The sequence below is a fragment of the Rattus norvegicus genome, chromosome 2 (genome assembly GCF_021556685.1).
Source record: "Rattus norvegicus strain SHRSP/BbbUtx chromosome 2, alternate assembly SHRSP_T2T, whole genome shotgun sequence".
Taxonomy (NCBI): domain Eukaryota; kingdom Metazoa; phylum Chordata; class Mammalia; order Rodentia; family Muridae; genus Rattus; species Rattus norvegicus.
Genome location: NC_141535.1, coordinates 221,426,692 through 221,444,777, shown reverse-complemented (window position 1 = coordinate 221,444,777; position 18,086 = coordinate 221,426,692). Strand labels below are relative to the sequence as shown.

Sequence of the window (18,086 nt, the reverse complement as noted above, 5' to 3'; positions counted from 1 at the left end):
TGCTACCGAAGCCATCACCCTACTAAGCAGGTAATCAAGCTGAGAAACCAGAGTGACTTCAAGATTTTTGGCCTGAGTAATTTTTTTTTTCCAACACGGGTGATTGGGAAGAGGCAAAGCTGAGAGAACTACAAATGGTTCAGAGTAATAAATATTTCGTTCTGTTATGGACATTTTTTTTTAATGGAGATTATATTACTTTGGCAATTATTGACCATTAGCATCGCTATACAGCATGCAGAAAAAGTTCAGCGAATTAGAGCCTTTTCAAGACCCGAGGGAAAACCTCCAATATTAAAAAGGAGCACATAACTTTCATTCATCCTTCAGCCCTGTGAACTTAAGAATTTCCAGCAGCCAATCAGCCCCAAGTGCGTTGCGTCAGCAAGTGGGCGGGGCAGTGAGGATGCAAATCTCTCCGCTTCTCTGGCTTGGCCACGTAGGACGCCTTGCAGGTCCTGGAAGATACATAATATACAATTATCTCTCAGCAAGAAAAAAGTTCTAATCCACACTCAATCTTAAGAATGCTCATTATTATATAGTTTAAAAATATATCCACTAACAGGTTAATGTATTTTCTTTCTGTCCTTCTACAGTGGATAGCTTGTCTACTTCTGACTTCTACGGACCTGTGGTCCTCGGCTCACGCATGCGCAATAGCTAGGGAAGGCGGGCGTGTTTCCGGGCGGCGCGGGAGGCTGGAGGCCAGAAGGCTGGTCCTACGGCTGGGGACATGGAGACTCTGTACCGAGTCCCGTTTTTAGTGCTCGAATGCCCCAACTTGAAGCTGAAGAAACCGCCCTGGGTGCACATGCCGTCGGCTATGACGGTGTACGCCCTGGTGGTGGTATCTTACTTTCTTATTACCGGAGGTAACTCGGCCGTGATGGGTCCGGTGGGCGCGCAGGCTGCTCGCTCCGGAGGCGCGTGGCCGCTGAGCCCGTCTGCGGGCAGAGCGGAGCTCGGTTCACGCCTTTCCCTGGAGAGAAATGGTCTCCTCTTTGCCCGCCCTCTCCTTCGTGAGCCGAGTTGAATATACTTGTCAAGCCCAGCTAATTCTTATTACTTGCTATACATTGTTTGACCGGGGTCTTGGGAATACCATTTTCGAATCACTGTATTTCTGTGGTTGGTCGAGAGGGTGTGGAACTCTTAAACTAGTCTTGTGGTCCCTGGAATCTTGGAAGAGATTTGACAACCATTGAGTCTGTTAGCTCAGACTCCAGGGGCTTGGGTTGCTTTATGTCAAATCACAGGAATTAGAAAGGAACTTACCGAAACCACGGTGTTTGAGAAATACGTGAGACTGGAATTAAGGATTGCAAAAAGTTGGTGTTTTGGGGAGGGGCGGGGGAGAAGATGGGACTCAGAAAATACAAGGAAAGCAGCGCTTTTCGGATATCTGTCACCGAATCCCTTATGTGGAAAATGCAAAGGGGTGTGGCCTTGTCTATTGGTGAGTTGGCAGTCGGTCTTTAGAGAGCACCCTTTGGAACGCCAGTTCCAGGATTTCTTAAGGATTGTGCTTTTGGAATTTAGGAAGTAGTGTACTTAATTCAGAAAATTAGAAAGATCTTAGGTTAGCAAGAGTAGTTCAACTTTTTTAGGGAGTGTGTGTAGACATTGCTATTGCTTAAATGTTTTCTTAGACTACTTGGCATATTCGAAGCGGTAGAAGACGGTGTTTAACTGTAGAGTTGACATTCTATGTAGCTTACATTAACGGAAATGCTAAATGCCACTTTAAGCATTTGTTGTGGTTTAAGAAAAAAAGACATTACCTGTTGTGGCGTTAGCATTAACTTTTGCTCAGCACATTAAGCAGTGAATATGGAACTTAATGCACTTGGCTTTAGAAACTTAATGTTCATTCCTACCGGCCTGTTTCTTGACTTTTGCTTCCTTTGGAGACAGTTTTTTCGAGAAGCCCCAGCTTTGCATTGGGCCACAATTTTGGTGTTTTTAAAATGGGGTTGGCGGAATTTAGAGCAGAGACTGAAGGAACGGCCATTCAGAGCCTGTCCCACATAGGTACACAGTCTATGGATATACAGCCACCAAAACTAGATAAGATTGATGAAGCTAAGAAGTGCATGCTGACAGGAACCGGATATAGATGTCTCCTGAGAGACACAGCCAGAGCATGTCAAATACAGAGGCGAATGGTAGCAGCAAACCACTGAACTGAGAACGGGGGAACCCTGTTGGAGGAATTAGATAAAGGATTGAAAGAGCTGAAGGGGCTTGCAACCCCATAAGAACAACAATGCCAACCAACTAGAGCTCCCAGGAACTAAACCACTACCCAAAGACTATACATGGACTGACCCATGACTCCAGCTGCATATGTAGCAGAGGATGGCCTTGTTGGGCACCAATGGAAGGAGAAGCTCTTGGTCCTGCTAAGTCTGGGTCCTGCTAAGGCTGGACCCCGCCAGTGTAGGGGAATGTGGTGGGGTGGGGCAGGTAGGGGGGAGGTGGTTAGGGAGGGAACACCCTTATAGAAGAAGGGGAAGGGTATGGGATGGGGACTTATGTCCGGGAAACCAGGAAAGGGAATAACATTTGAAATGTAAATTTAAAAATATCCAATAAAAATTTTAAAAAATTTAAAAAAAAGGGGGGGGGTTGGAGGGGAATTCTCTGCTTCAACCTATTTCAAAATGGAAGGACACATTTTGTACATTTACTGTTTGGCTTCTCCAATGGGCAGTCTTCTAAAAACTGAGTATACCTGTATGCCTAAGCAGTGTTGCTGAGAGTGACAAGCATTACTGACTTTCTGTTAACTCAGTGCTGGGATAACAGCAAAGAAAATGTAATTACTCTGCCCTCCATAGAATATAGCGGAGACACGCTAAATGCCACCTAATTGCTTTCTGTTACATAGAAGAGAAATGACATTGCTGAAGTAATGACATGATAGTCTGAGTTTGAATGGTTAGAAGGGTCATACTAGTAAAGAAAAATATGGACAAACGTGGGACCAGGAGACCAGTGAGGTGTATTGTTTCCCTAGATCGGGGCTTCTGGCATTTTCCCTCCTATGTGACCCAACTTTTCCTGACAGAGTTTTGTACAGCCTTGGGTAAATAGGCATATAAAATAGGTATAATGTCAAACTTTTACTGGTAGTAACTAGTAAACTTACTTTACAACAATAATTTGGTAGATACATAATTGTGTAGGTTTTTAAAAATTATGTATCCATGTATGTATGCATGTATGTCTACCACTCAGAAGGGGAAACTATAGCTCATCATATGGTTGTGAGCCACCATGTGGTTGCTGGGAATTGAACTCAGGATCTCTGTAAGAGCAGTCAGTGCTCTTAACATCTGAGCTATCTCTCCAGCCTTGGTGGTGCTATTTCTTTTTTTTTTTTTTTTCCGGAGCTGGGGACCGAACCCAGGGCCTTGCGCTTCCTAGGCAAGCGCTCTACCACTGAGCTAAATCCCCAACCCCTGGTGGTGCTATTTCTTAAAGCTGAAAGTGAATCCACGTACTAATGAGATGGCTATGCCAATGTATTTTCCATGAAGAATGTTGTCTTAGCCAAGTATTTGCTAAGCAGCCTCAGTGTTCTTCAGAGTCTGATATTTTGGGTTTATAATTACAAATACTGAGAGCATTGCTTCTCCATATATATGTATTGTGGAATAGGAAATATGTTCAGGACCATCTCAGAAATTGTTGGAAAATTTGCCCTAATTTGCAGCTAAAATTCATTTAACAGTTTTTAAAGAAACTCAGACGGCAATTTAAAAAACTAATACACAACACAGTCCAACAGTACTAATTTGGTACTTGACATCATGCTTTTAGGAGAGCAGATTGCGTGTATAGTAATGTATAGTGACAGCAGCCATAATTAATACTACACAGTCATCTGGAGGCTGAGCTCAGAAGTTCCAGGCATTGCATAGTGTGGAGCACACTCAGTGTAAAGGGCATGTGCTTTGTCAGGCTGTAGTCAAGTCTCCAACTGCACACGTGAAACTCGAGTTAATTTCCCAGCGTGCAAGCTCATGAACCTTTTACTAGTAGCATTTTGAAAATCCCCAGTTAGTTATGTCAAACCCCTTACAGTCTGCAATTTAAGAAAAGATTTAGGTTATAATTCTAGGGTGGGTTGCAGTGGTTCTAATTAGTCTTTTGTCTGTTTAGTTTGTTTGGTTTGCTTTTGAGAATTGAGGTTGTAAACTAGAGCAGGCGTTTCTGGAAAGACAGTGAGGAGAGAAGCCTTTGACTTTGGCAAATTGTAGGTCCTGGGCAGCCTTAGCACTGTGGAGGTGGCAGAAGCCAGGATAGATGTAGGGCTTGTTTAATTCTTTCCAAGACTGTGTGTTTAAGAAAAGCAGAAAAGTGTTAGGAGGGTCTAAATGAGGGAAGGAGAGAGGGAGGGAAGGAGGGAGGGAGGGAAGGGAGGAGGGAGGGAAGGAAGGAGGGAGGGAGGGAAAGAAGGAGGGAGGGAGGGAAGGAAGGAATGGTTGATATAAAGAAAGAGCTTGAAAAGGCAGGACTGAAAAGAGTTACCCAAAGAATGAAGTTTGTGAGAAGGAAATTGGAACTAGAGTGAGGGGAGGGACTCCATGTGTAACTGGGAGAGGGGTGAGTGAATGCAGGTGCCAGGCTTTGCACATTTGGCAGGGGGAAGGGAAGGGATCCTGCGATTCTTTGGTCTGGCTGGGACAGGCCTGCTATTGAATAAGAAAAGGTGGAGTTGAGGCTGTTTAATAGTGGGAGCCAGGCCGGTGGTAGCCTTTAATCCCAGCACTCTGGAGGCAGAGTTTGAAGCCAGTCTGGTCTTGAACCAGCCAGAGTTCTAGGACAGCCAGGGCTACACAGAGAAACCCTGACTTAGAAAAAGGAAAGGCAAGGTAAGAGATTGGATCTGCACAGTGGAAATTGGAAGTGTTCCTGGACATTAATGATCATTGCTGAGTAAGTGGATCATCCCAGTACTCAGAAGGCTGAGGCAGGAAGGCTACTGTAACTTTGAGGCATCCTGGATTGTAAAGTGAGTTCTATGCCAGGCTATGAGAACCCCTCTCAACCAACCAAAAAGAAAGCAAGAACATTTCCTCAGGTCTCTCTCAATTTGAATTCAAAATGAATTTATGGATATGTGGCTTTATTTGTGTGCTAAGTAGAACTCTCCCTTGTTGTGGAGTCCTTTTAGAGCAGTGCTTCTCCACCTTCCTAATGCTGCGACTCCTTAATACACCTCCTCGTGCTGTGCTGACCCCAGACATAACATTATTTCATTGCTACATCATAGTTGTAAGTTTGCTGCTGATATGAATTGTAATGTAAATCTCTGATATGCAGAATATCTGATATGTGACCCCTGTGGGAGTGTGTGACCCACAGGTTGAGAACTGCTGTTCTATAGTATTAGCCTGTGTTACTAAGTTTCTTTTTGTATACCTGGCACCTCTTTGAGACATTATTTAGATGTCATTCAAAACATTGCTCTGAAGAGATATCATGACTAAGGCAACTCTTATAAAAGAAAACATTTAATAGGAGCTGGCTTATAGTTTCAAAGATTCAGTCCATTATCATTATGGTAAGAAGCATGGTAGTGTGCAGGCAGCCACGGTGCTGGAGGAGCTGAAAATTCTACATCTTGATCAGCAGGCAGCAGATGACTCTGTGTGTTTTACACTTGATCATTTAAGGCCTCAAAACCCACCTCCACAGTGACACACTTCCTCTGACAAGGCCACACCTCCTCCAATAAGCACACCTCCTAATAACACCACTTCCTATGGCCAAACATTTTAACATATGAATCTGTGGGGGTCATAACTATTGAAACCACCACACCAAAAATAAGATTAGCTGGATCATCTTTGATTATAACAATGCAGTCAAAGCAGCCTTCTTTATGTATAGATGAGCCCCTTTAAGTGTAATTAGAGACGATTAAAACTGGAGATGCTCTTTTCAGACTGAGAAATCTCGTATGTGCTATTGTCTCCCATTAGGAATAATCTATGATGTTATCGTTGAACCTCCAAGTGTTGGCTCAATGACGGATGAACATGGGCATCAGAGACCAGTAGCTTTCTTGGCTTACAGGTAAAAGATACCGTTCTGTACAACTTGGTGATGGGAAAGAAGGTTGTCGGCACGCATGCCTGATTATTCAAAGCTAGAAGCAGAGTGAGGTGGGTGGCACGTGACTGACTCCAGCAGGAGGGTCTCTGGTTTTAGGCATCTATGCCACATAGGGATGTTAAGGCAACAAAAGGAAGTATGATAAAAATGCTGTGGGACTTATCTGCTTTAGAAGCATTTGTTTTAAAATGTGGCATTCTTGTCATAAAATAAGGTAAGAACATAACAGAAGTAGAATTGTATTATTGATTTATTTGGTAGTAAGGTATATCTTAGTGATTGGTATATCACCAACCTAAAGGTTGGTTTAAAATCAAAATGACTGACTCTTCTGGGGTCAGCAATTCAGTCATTCTTGGTAACATTTTATTGTACTTAGCAAATCTATTTATATTACCATATAAATACCTGACACTAATTGATTGCATCACTGGAGTGCCTAATTGATTAATTATAGCTGTTCTTTAGCTGAGCTGAGTAAGTGACATAAACCATGTGTCTACAGGCCCAAGGTATTTGGTTATTTAGGTCCTGGAGAGACACTCTGGGTTTTGTGTGTAGGCAAAGAATGACCCTTTATGATAGCTATATGGACACTTTACCAAAAAAGATTATGAACCCCTGAATGTTACTTTACTATTAAATAAACAATTCAAGACCTTATGAATTCCATTTCATCAAGGAAACACATTCTAACATGGTTTGATTATTACTTTGTATGTAGACTGTAGACTAGCAAGGTATATTTGTATTTATATTATTATAGATGTAGACTGTTCCTGGGGAAAGTTATTGTGGTTCCCTGGGGGGAATTAAACTGACAAATAAGATCTTAGGGAAACTTTTCAAAGCATCTTTTTCATTTCTTTAACATTTTATAAATTAAATTTAGTGGGTGTGGGTGTGTGTATGTGTACACCGTACCATAGGTCAGAGTCCGTTCTTACCTTCTACCATGTGGAGTGTGGGGATTGAGCTCAGGTCTTCAGGCATGGCATCAAGTGCCTTCCCTTGTGAGCCATCTTGATGGCTCCATGCTGTCTTTTCTTGCACTGTTGAATTTTGAATATGGTATCATTTATGTTTTCTTTTTTAAAATTTAATTTTTTTTACAGCAAAAAAATGGAATGCATTTTATTGGAGGAGCAGATTTAAATAGCTTAGCAGAATTCACAATTCAATTAAGGCCATTGACATACTTTCCAAAATACAAAAATCTTTTTAAGTGCTTTTACATGCATTGTGTCGTTAAATCCTCCTGGAAGCTCATGGTGCAATGCCAATGTCCTTGTGCTACTGGGAGTAGAGACAGAGCAGATCCAGTCATGTTGTCCAGGGTTCTAGGGCTAAGTGCAGATATGTTTTCAATGAAATCAATTAGTTGATGAAACATATTATATACCTTTTTTATTAATAGCTGTTGATAACCATCTCTTTGATAGTAATTTGCTTTCTCTAAGAATTCAACATACTATATTCCTAAAAAAATCAGATAGGGTTGTTGAGATGGCTCAGTAGGGAAAGGCACACGATGCCAATCTCGAAAGCCTGAGTTCAGTCCCCAGGCCTTCCACATGCATGTGATGCATGTGTACACCCTCCCCCCCCAAACACATACAAATATACATGAAACGATAAAAACTAATACAATTTTTTAAAAAAGGAAAATCAGATATAAACGTACACAACTTTACATGGTAGGATTTGCAGATTGCTGAAAATGTTGAGGTCATGGGGCCTTAGTTAAGAATGCATGCTTTAAAAATACTTCACTTTGAAATGAGAAATCTATTAGTTATTATGGCTTCAAGAAACACAGTTTAAATTTCTTTGCAGCTGATAGAATTTATTTATGAATAGACAGGATGTCACTATGTAGCCCTGGGTATCTTGAAGCTCACTCTGTAGACCTGAGTGCTGGGATTAAAGGCATATGCCACCATGCTTGGCAAGATGCTCAACTTTCTTTTTCTTAAAGATTTATTTATTTTATGTATATGAGTACACTGCCACTGTCTTCAGACACACCAGAAGAGGGCATCGGATCCCATTACAGATGGTTGTGAGCCACCATGTGGTTGCTGGGTATTGAACTCAAGACCTTGGAAGAGCAGTCAGTGCTCTCAACTACATCTCTCCAGCCCAAGATGTTCAACTTTTAAAATAACTAACATGCGGGGCTGGGGATTTAGCTCAGTGGTAGAGCGCTTACCTAGGAAGCGCAAGGCCCTGGGTTCTGTCCCCAGCTCTGGAAAAAAAAAAAAAAAAAAAAAAAAAAAACCTAACATGTGTATTGATTTTTCTAGACAGCTTTGTTAGTTGATGCTTTAAAACTCCTTTTTAAAGTAAGTTACATGATGACCAGGTTTTATTGTTTTAATTTTTGTGGTGCTTGGGCTAAACCTTGAGTGCGTTTGTGCTGGGAAAGTTCTGCCAGTGAACTATAACTCCGGTCAAGACAGGTTTTTACCTGTTTTGTTCATTGCCATATACCTAGAACCTATGCTTTCTGTGTCATAGACCTCTCAGTAAATATCTGTTGAATGAATGAAAAGATGAATATCTAAAGGCATAATCAGTAGTTGAAAGGGTAAGAGTAAAATGTCAGCACAAACTGTTTAACATAAAGCAGAAACAACGATTTCAGCCTAAAGGGAAAAAACATTAATTTTCTGGTAACATTCATTTGCTTTGCTGTGGTTTTCTTTTTCAGAGTAAACGGACAGTATATTATGGAAGGACTTGCGTCTAGCTTTCTCTTCACAATGGGAGGCTTAGGTTTCATAATCCTGGACCGATCCAACGCACCAAATATACCAAAACTCAATAGGTTTCTTCTTCTTTTTATTGGCTTCGTCTGTGTTCTACTGAGTTTCTTCATGGCTAGAGTATTCATGAGAATGAAATTGCCGTAAGTAAAATACTTTGTATAATAAGCAATTTAACTTTTATTATAAATTGGTATAATATTACTGGACAGCATAAATTCATAGATTTAATTTAACAATCATTTAAATGTGAAAAATATCCAAGATCTAAAGAAATTTGTGACTTGCCTCAGGTTATAACTACAGTTTGAACAAAGCTGAGAGCAGTAGGCCTTTCTGGCTTTCTCCCCATGCGTGTTCATGAGAGTTTAGTTCTGTTGCCTTCTCCTCTGTTTGGAGGGAACTCCTTTTTCTGTAATGGCCTCTCGGTTACTGTACAGATTCCAGATACTAATGAGAGTAGGGAGTTTTCAAGCCACAGCTGCTCTTGCTCTTTCATTATTGGTGTAAGCTGCTTATTCCTAACTTAGAAGCTAAACAGTCTGTCAGCTAGCATGATGCCAGTGGGAAATGCTACTGAGCGGAACTTAGTTTCATGTACAGACTGATAAAAACAGTATATGAAAGTACCCTTTGGGTACATGGGCAGGACACATAAAACACACAGGGTTCCTTTGGTTCGTTGTGGTTGGAGTTTTGCTGCTGGAAAACTCAGAGCCATTGTGCGTGTTAGGCACTGTCTTAGAGTTACTAAGGATTTGAGAAAACATCTTGACCAAAAACAAGGAGGAAAGGGTCCACTGAGGGACCAAGCTAGAAACTCAAACCATGCAGGAACCTGGAGGCAGAAACTGATGCAGAGGCCATGGAGGAGCTCTGCTAGTCCCTCCTGGCTTGCTCAGCTTTCTTTTCTACAGAACCGAAGACCACCAGCCCAGGGATGGTCACATCCACAATAGGCTGGACCCTCGCACATCATCACTGATTAAGAAAATTCCCTACAGTCTGGCCTCCCGGCCGAGCTTATGAAGGCATCTTTTTCAGTTGAGGTTCCCTCCTCTCAGATGACTTCCTTTAGTCTGTGTCAGGTTGACATAAGAAGAGTCAGGACGGGCAGGTATTCCACCACTGCTGTGTGCCCGGCTCCTGTAAATGAACGTTTATTTATGATACCCATCCCTAAGGTATCTTCTTATATATGCAAATATAGAAGGTAAAGAAACCTCAGTTATCGAGATGGCTCAACAGTTGCTACACGGGCACGAGGGCCGAGCTCATATCCCCAGTCGCCATGCGAAAGCTGGATGAAAATGCGTGTCTGGCTCTGCGGCTAGGGAGGCAGGGACAGGCATCGCTGGAGCTCACCAGCTGGCCAGCACTGCCACACGCACACGCAAACATACGTATATAGGTGCCACACACTTAGCAGACGAAGGAAGGAAGAAATAACAAACATATCTGGATGCTGATTTCCGCCTGCATGAAGAAAACTCAAAAAGCTTAGACAGGAAACAACTACTGTCCTATACGATAGGAAAAAGGATTGTGTTTTGTTTTGTTTTGTTGTGTTTGTTTTGTTTTTCAGATAGAGTTTCTCTGTGTATCCCCGTTTGTCCTGGAACTTGCTCTGTAGACCAGGCTGACCTTGAACTCACAGGGATCTACCTTCCTCTGCCTTCTGAGTGCTGGATCGAAGGCATGGATCTGGCTTGGATTGTGTTTTTTTCCTTCCTATCTATCTATCTATCTATCTATCTATCTATCTATCTATCTATCTTGGATTGTGTTTTTTTCCTATCTATCTATCTATCTATCTATCTATCTATCTATCTATCTATCTATCTACCTACCTACCTACCTACCTATCTATCTATCCATCTATCCATCTATCTAACATCCCTATTCCCCTGCCCTCCTCCCAGTCCCACTCATAAATTCCTCCCCCTATTATCCTCTTCCCTTCTCAGAGAAGGGGAGCCCCCCTAGGGTACTACCCCATCTTAAATGCATCCTTTCCCATTGAGATTCAATTAGGTAGTTCAGTTAGGGGAAGGGAATCCAATGGCAGCAGCTGAGTCAGAGACAGCCTCTGCTCCGAGTGTTAGAGGACCCACATGCAGATCAAGCTGCACATCTGCTACAAATGTATACGGTGCCTTGGTCCAGCGCCTTTGTGTTCTTTGGTTGTCTGGATTGCATGGTTTTCTTTCTTTTTTTCTTTTCTTTTATTGGATATTTTCTTTATTTACATTTCAAATGTTATCCCCTTACTTGGTTTCCCCTCCGGAAACCCCCTATCCCATTCCTCTACCCCCTGCCTCCATGAGGGTATTTCCCCCACCCATCTACCCATTCTCTCTCACCTCCCTGCCCTGGCATTCCCCTACACTGGGGCATCGAGCCTTCACAAGAACAAGGGCTTCTCCTCCCATTGATGCCAACAAGGCCACCCTCTGCTACATATACAGCTGGAACCATGGGTCTGTCCATGTACACTCTTTGGTTGGTGGTTAGTCCCTGGGAGCTCTGGGGGGTCTGGTTGGTTGCTATTGTTGTTCTTCCTGTGGGGTTGCAAACCCCCTCAGTTACCTCAGTCCTTTCTCTAACTCCTGCATTGGGGACCCTGTTCTCAGTCCAGTGGTTGGCTCTGTATTTGTCAGACTCTTCCAGAGCCTCTCAGGAGACAGCTATGTCAGGCTCCTGTTGGCATTGGATTGCATGTTTAATTTAATATTATTTAAAGATTTTTTCTCCTTTTTATTGAAAAAAGATTATTTTCTCACATAATCTGTCCTGATAACAATTTCCCGCCCTCTATCCCTCCCAGCTGCTCCCTATCTCCCCTTCTATCTGGAGTCCCTCCCTTTCTGTCTTCATTAGAAAAGAACAGACTTCGAAGAGATAATATTAAAGTAAAATAAAGTATAATAAGATAAAAACCATTACACTGAGGTTGTAAAAACCCAACAGAAGAAAATGAGCCCCAAAGAAGCACAAGAATCAGAGACCCACTCAGTCACACACACAAATCCCATAAAAACGACTGGGAGCCAGAAAATTATTGGAATTCAGGGGGCTGGAGAGATGGCTCAGTGGTTACGAACACTGACTGCTCTTCCAGAGGTCCTGAGTTCAATTCCCAGCAACCACATGGTGGCTCACAACCATCTGTAAAGAGATCGATGCCCTCTTCTGGTATGTCTGAAGACAGCGACAGTGTACTTATATATAATGAATAAATAAATCTTTTAGAAAAAGATTATTGGAATTCAGAAAATTTTAAGTGTATTTAGGAGAAAGATAAATTGATTTGTAGAAATATGTAATTCCAATTGAGTTTGTTAATTTGAAATTCAGAACTGTTTGCTAAAGAAACAAGTAGTTCTGGCTTAATTTCAAGGTGATAGAATTTTTTATATATTGTGATTTTACATCTGGCAAGCCAAACACACAGATTGACAGTAATATGATTTATATCAAGCATCCTTACTAGTTCCTGTCTGTGCTGTGATGAACCATGACTGGCTTAGGGGTCCAGAGAGTTAAACGTCCACGATGGTGGAGCGTGTGGCCGAGCAGGGCAGTGTGAGCAGGCAGTATAAATTTGCCTTGGAGCCTTTATTTATACAGAATGCCACTCTTAGGTCCTCTTTGTGCTTCAGTGTCACTCACACTTTTCCTGGTGATCAGTGCCACCTGTTTTATGCTTTTCCTCTCTCTCTGGGGCTTGGCAGGTTATTCTGTATTTTGAGAAAATAGATAATCTTTTCATAAGTTTTATTGTATTTGAGACAGTAATTGTGCATATATACAGAATACAGTGACACACACCTACAGGCCACATGCTGAGGAATATTGGCGCGACTCGGTGGCACTTTGTATGTACAAACCACATTCTCTACCTCTTCCTCCCCCACCTCAGATTGCCTTGCAGTTAGTCCTGGACAAAGAGAGCTTGATGGGTCTGCAGCCAGCGTTTGGGTGTTTGAGGGCCTGTAGGTGGTCTGCATGTGGATAGTCTAGTGTTCAGGCTTTGCAAGTGAGACACAAGTGACACAAGGTATTTGCATAGCTGCTGGCAGTAATGTGTAGGAGAGGAAGTGGCTGGAGAATTAGCCTCCGGGTGCTCTCAGACTTCGGATTGGTTCTGTGAACTTGTTTCAGATACCAGATCTACTCAGTAAAGTTAACAGTATACTACTCTAGAGACTGGCAGGTCTCTATAAGGGGGAAAGTGTTTTATGGGCCATGAAGTATAATGTGTTTTGTTGTTGGGAACACTCTTTTTTTTTTTTTTTTTTTTTTAAAGATTGATTCATTTATTATATATAAGTACACTGTAGCTGTCTTCAGACACACCAGAAGAGGGCATGGATCCCATTACAGATGGTTGTGAGCCACCATGTGGTTGCTGGGATTTGAACTCAGGACCTCTGGAAGAGCAGTCAGTGTTTGTAACCACTGAGCCATCTCTCCAGCCCCTGTTGGGAATACTCTTTTTTTTTTTTTTTTTTTTTGGTTCTTTTTTTCGGAGCTGGGGACCGAACCCAGGGCCTTGCGCTTCCTAGGTAAGCGCTCTACCACTGAGCTAAATCCCCAGCCCTGGGAATACTCTTAAAGTTCTATTTCAAGTTGGAATTTGATCACAATGTCAAAAAGAGATTAATAAACTATGACTGCTTCTAAAAGTGAGCTGGGGTTGTTTGTAGGACACTGGAGAAGGAGATGGGGCAGGCATGGAGAGACTGCTTAATGCTGCTACTGCTCCTTCCTGGTCTAGTGTTCTGGACCACTGAATGGCCCCGTACAGTCTCGGACTCTTAGCTATAACATGAGAATAGGGCTGGCAGCATGGCTCAGCAGGTAAAGGCTCCCCTCCGTGTGATGAACTGGGCTCTGTCCTCCAAACTCCCTTGGTAGACGGAGATAGTTCACTCCTCTCAGTTTCCTCTCACCATGGCGTACACTCACATACGTGCACACACACATGACACACACATGCTTTTTTAAAATGTAAAGTGAGGAATCTTTTACTTTATTTCACACGTGTTTCTGTCGTCTTATTGACAGTGCTGGGGCTGGAGTCCAAAGCCTCTCTCTAGGCAGACGCTCTGCACTGAGCCACACCCAAGCCCAGTACCCTCCTAGGACTATTGCTAGGGTTCCATGTAATCATGGCACTTGCTAGAGACTCCTAGCAGTGCTAACTCGGCCAGCTTCTGTGTAGAAGGGACGGAGTGATTGTCGGGAGTGCCTGCAGAGGAAACCTGTACTTCATGGTTTCTGTATATAGGTTGGTTTTCTAATTCAGTTTATTTGTGTGCCTAGTGCCTGTGAAGGCCAGAGACAGGCTATGGATTCTCTGAAACTGGAGATCCATGGTGGTTGTAAGCCACCATGTAGGTTCTGGGATTGACCCCCAGGCCCTCTAGGAGAGCAGTCACCACTCTTAACAGCTGAGGCCACCGCTCCTTTCCAGCCCCCTTCACATCCCAGTGTTACTTAGGGTTTATAGGAATAGCACAAAGTTTAACTGTCATCAGGTGGGGCTTTGAAGTGCCTATTCACATCACACAGAGACGACAGGAACCTGTCTCTGAAGAGCCCCACTAGTGTAAGCAGGTGTCATGCCTTGTGTGGTCCTGATGTCAGCGCTTGCTGATAACCATCTGGAGCCTGCTCTGTGCAGTGAAATTGCTTCCTTGTTCTGCTTTTGTTTGAATGTATCAGACCTTATGACAGTGAATGTCTGTAAAGTCTTCTAAGTTAGTGTATGTACATACTCAGGGCTCTTTTGTTAGTCTCAGCATGTGAGGGAGGGCAGCGTGAGGAAAGTGAAGGTTCTCAACAGATTGTCTGGGTGGACGCTTGCAGGAGCAGAGTGAAGTGTGGGCAGGTTGCATTGGCTACGCATTGATTTAGAGTCATCAGGGGTCTGGAAGCTGGAAAGGAGGAAAATGAAACCACTAAGTGTCGGATGGGTGCCATTGTAAGTCTTGGTGAAATCTAATTCCTACTTCACAGGTGAAAAAGCTTGACACACTAGATACTACCAGCCTGTTACCAGGAGTAACATGCTGTATAAAAACATTCTGAGAGAATCCTCAGGCCTCATGGAGTAACTCCATTTTATAGTTGAGAAAGCTGAATGAGGTTGCCCAGACTACCCCAGTGATTAGTAAGGGTGCCACATCAGAGGGGACCCTCTGGGGGCCTCAGTGAGCACAGGTGCACTCGGTCATTTGGCAGTGTGGGGAGTAGTACAGCGTTTGTCGGAGCTGGGTTCTCATCCTGCACATCCCTCCTTGGTATTAGATGTGAGGTGCTCATTGTAGAAGGGAGGGGAGGGTTTGGACCTGCTACACCTTCAGTGGAGACAGCGGGACTTCAGCGTGACCCATGGGCACAGCCGACGTCTGCAATTGCTCTCTGGATACAGCCAACAGAAGCAGCTATCTTTGCGGTTGGGGGATGGAGGGCGCTCAGGCTCAGCACCAGGCGTGATATCCTGGCTTTCTCAGTGCCACCTTTAGTATGATGAGGGGCTTTGGAATCCAAGAAGTTTCCATAAAAAGGTTTGATTTTTGTTATAATTTTGAGAGCCCAAAGATTGATTCTGTTAACTTTAGCTTTATATTCTTCACGTTTCTATCTCTTTGTGTCTAGTTGTATGTTAGTTTGCATATCGTTTTGTGATGTTTTGAGAGGGAGGAGGAGGACCGAAAGCCTAGTTATGTTTTAGCATGAACCAAGGGTGATGATGAGGGACAGCAGTGACATTGGGGTTGTCGTCAGATTCATAGTAGGCAGGCACGTTTGAATGGTTGCTCCTGGTCACCTTTTGTGTTTATGACTTCTGTTTCTGCAGGGGCTACCTGATGGGCTAGTACCTTTTGAGAAGAAATCAGTGGATCCCGGCTTTGCTCCTGTTAATTAAGTTGTAAAGGCTGAACCACTCCCTGTGCAATGTGGAAAAGATTGGAGAGTGGCGTAACCATTGCATGGAGTGAGTGACACCCTAGCAAGCACAGCACAGCTAGGCTGGAAGTCGTGGTGTCAGAGACAAGTGCACTACAGTATTTTTCCTGATGACCTATCCCAGTGTACCAGCTGTGTTAAATGGCATTTTTTCTTAGTTTTTTATTTCTTAAAGAAAATATACTCCTCCTAAAACTTTGGTATTGAATACAATGATTATTTTTTTATAAACCCATCATAGTTTTTGGACATGATATTTCTGATTTTCAGAAATTAATGCAAATCGAGAAGTGTATCATGAGAGCTGAGATAATTTGGACGACTGGCCAGTTCTGCAGCGGTGCTTTGCCTTGAAACGGCGTGTGGGCTACTCTGCCACTTCAGATGCACATGGGGGACTTGTTTCCTGGACAACGTGGTGTTTGAAAGGAGCAGAAATAAATGACTCTTCCAGTTAACATTGGAGAGTGTGCATTTGTTACTGTTTTGTTTCTGAGACAGGATCTCACTAGCCCTGTCTGGCCTGGAATTTGCTATGTAGACTACCAGGCTGCTCTCGAACTCTTAAGAGGGTTTTGCTTCTGCTTTCTGAGTGCTGGGATCAAAGGTGGGTGCCACCAGAGTCAACCTAACTGAATTAACTGTTTGATCTGTAATAAGTTCTTTCTTGTGTTGTTCCTCGGGCACAACCAAGATCTTCAACTATATTGTTAGGTGTCAGCTTCTCCCAATCAAGTGGGCAGACTCAACCTGGACTGGAGGAGGGTTTCTGGCAGTTAGATAAAAGCCAGCATTCCTCAGGAAGTTGTGAAACCTGTTCCCATCTGCCCAAAGGAGCCACTTCTCTTACCTCTTACTGCATATGCCTCCATAGACATACCTGTTGCTGCATATCCAAGCCAATGCCCATCTCCAGGTTCCCTCTGTCCCTATTCAAGTACTTGTTCCACATTCCAAAGCCCCACCCCCAACCCCACCCCACCTAGTGTCCTGCTCCCCACCCTCTTCTCTTTCTCTTCTCTGTCTCTGTCTATTCTCTTTCTTGTCCCACTATTCCTTCCCACTGTGTGGCTGCCCCAGCCCTGACCGTTTCCAGTCTGTTCCATTTTCTCTCTGCTCTGGATCCCTCCAGATGCGTCTGGATGTTTCTCTTATTCACAGTCAAAACTTTAACCATACCATGGAGTGGTCACGCCAGCAATTTCTTTACTGTGCCCCCTCATATAGAGCATTAGGGTGCTTCCTAAGGAAGTGGTTCCACAGTTCCATAACCCAAGCACAACACATGCTTTCATCAGACTCATGGGCGATCAGTAACAACATGTTATGGACACATACCTAGACCAGTCTGATGGTATAGTTTTCCTGGCCAGGTCTGACTTGCCATGGCCTTAACCTCTTTCACAGCTGTTCATTCTAATTGTAGAATTTGTAAGTTTACAGTAAGATTTGTCCCTTGGTTGAGTCTCCTATGCCTTCCAGTTTTATGGGTGAGCATTAGCAGCTCATTAATAAAGATTTGTTCGTTTATTCAGAGGCCTTTGAACACAGAATGAAGATGAACAAAGGCTCTGTCCTCCAGAGCTGGCATTCAGTCATCAATTGATCAAACTGGGGCACTGGAGAGATGGCTCAGTGGTTAAGAGCACTGACTGTTCTTCCCAGCAACCACATAGTGGCTCACAACCATCTGTAATGGGATCCGATGCCCTTTTCTGGTGTGTCAGAAGACAGCTGCAGTGCACTTATATATAATAAATAAATTTTTAAAAAGCTATGAAGAGATTCTTTAAAAAAAAATAGATCAAACTGTTTATAAGCTGTGAGGTACTCAAATGCAATGGCAAAGGACCAGTGTGGACCAGTGATATGCAGCGAAAGGCTGGCTGTGCTTTAAGCTCTGAAAAGGAAAGATGACCCAAAGATATCAGCGTTAAAGGCCTGATTCAATATTAATACAGTTTGTTTGACTATCAGAACATCTCTTAAAACCTTATGTTAGGTGGACAGATGCAGCTGTAATAGAGCAAGGTCCCCCTTTTTTCTAGTGATGGGGTCGTAACAGTTCCCTCTATGCACCACTAGGTGGTGCTACACTAACATGTTTCTGTTTCAAAAACTTGGAAATTTATTTCAAAAGCATTTTGAGTAATCATTTCTTTACCCAGTACAGTGAAATGTTAATTAATATTTAAATCAACATTTTGCAGC

The 18,086-nt window shown here is 43.1% G+C and overlaps 1 protein-coding gene across 1 annotated transcript; it reads left to right on the top strand.

The window, feature by feature from the left end:
• Positions 1 to 692: 692 nt before the first annotated feature.
• Positions 693 to 16,339, top strand: Ostc (oligosaccharyltransferase complex non-catalytic subunit). Its single transcript, NM_001108566.1, is given in 4 exon segments — positions 693 to 875; positions 5,997 to 6,090; positions 8,843 to 9,040; positions 15,766 to 16,339. Coding segments are annotated over 4 exon segments (450 nt in total). The 5' UTR covers positions 693 to 736; the 3' UTR covers positions 15,785 to 16,339.
• The last annotated feature ends 1,747 nt before the right edge of the window (positions 16,340 to 18,086 follow it).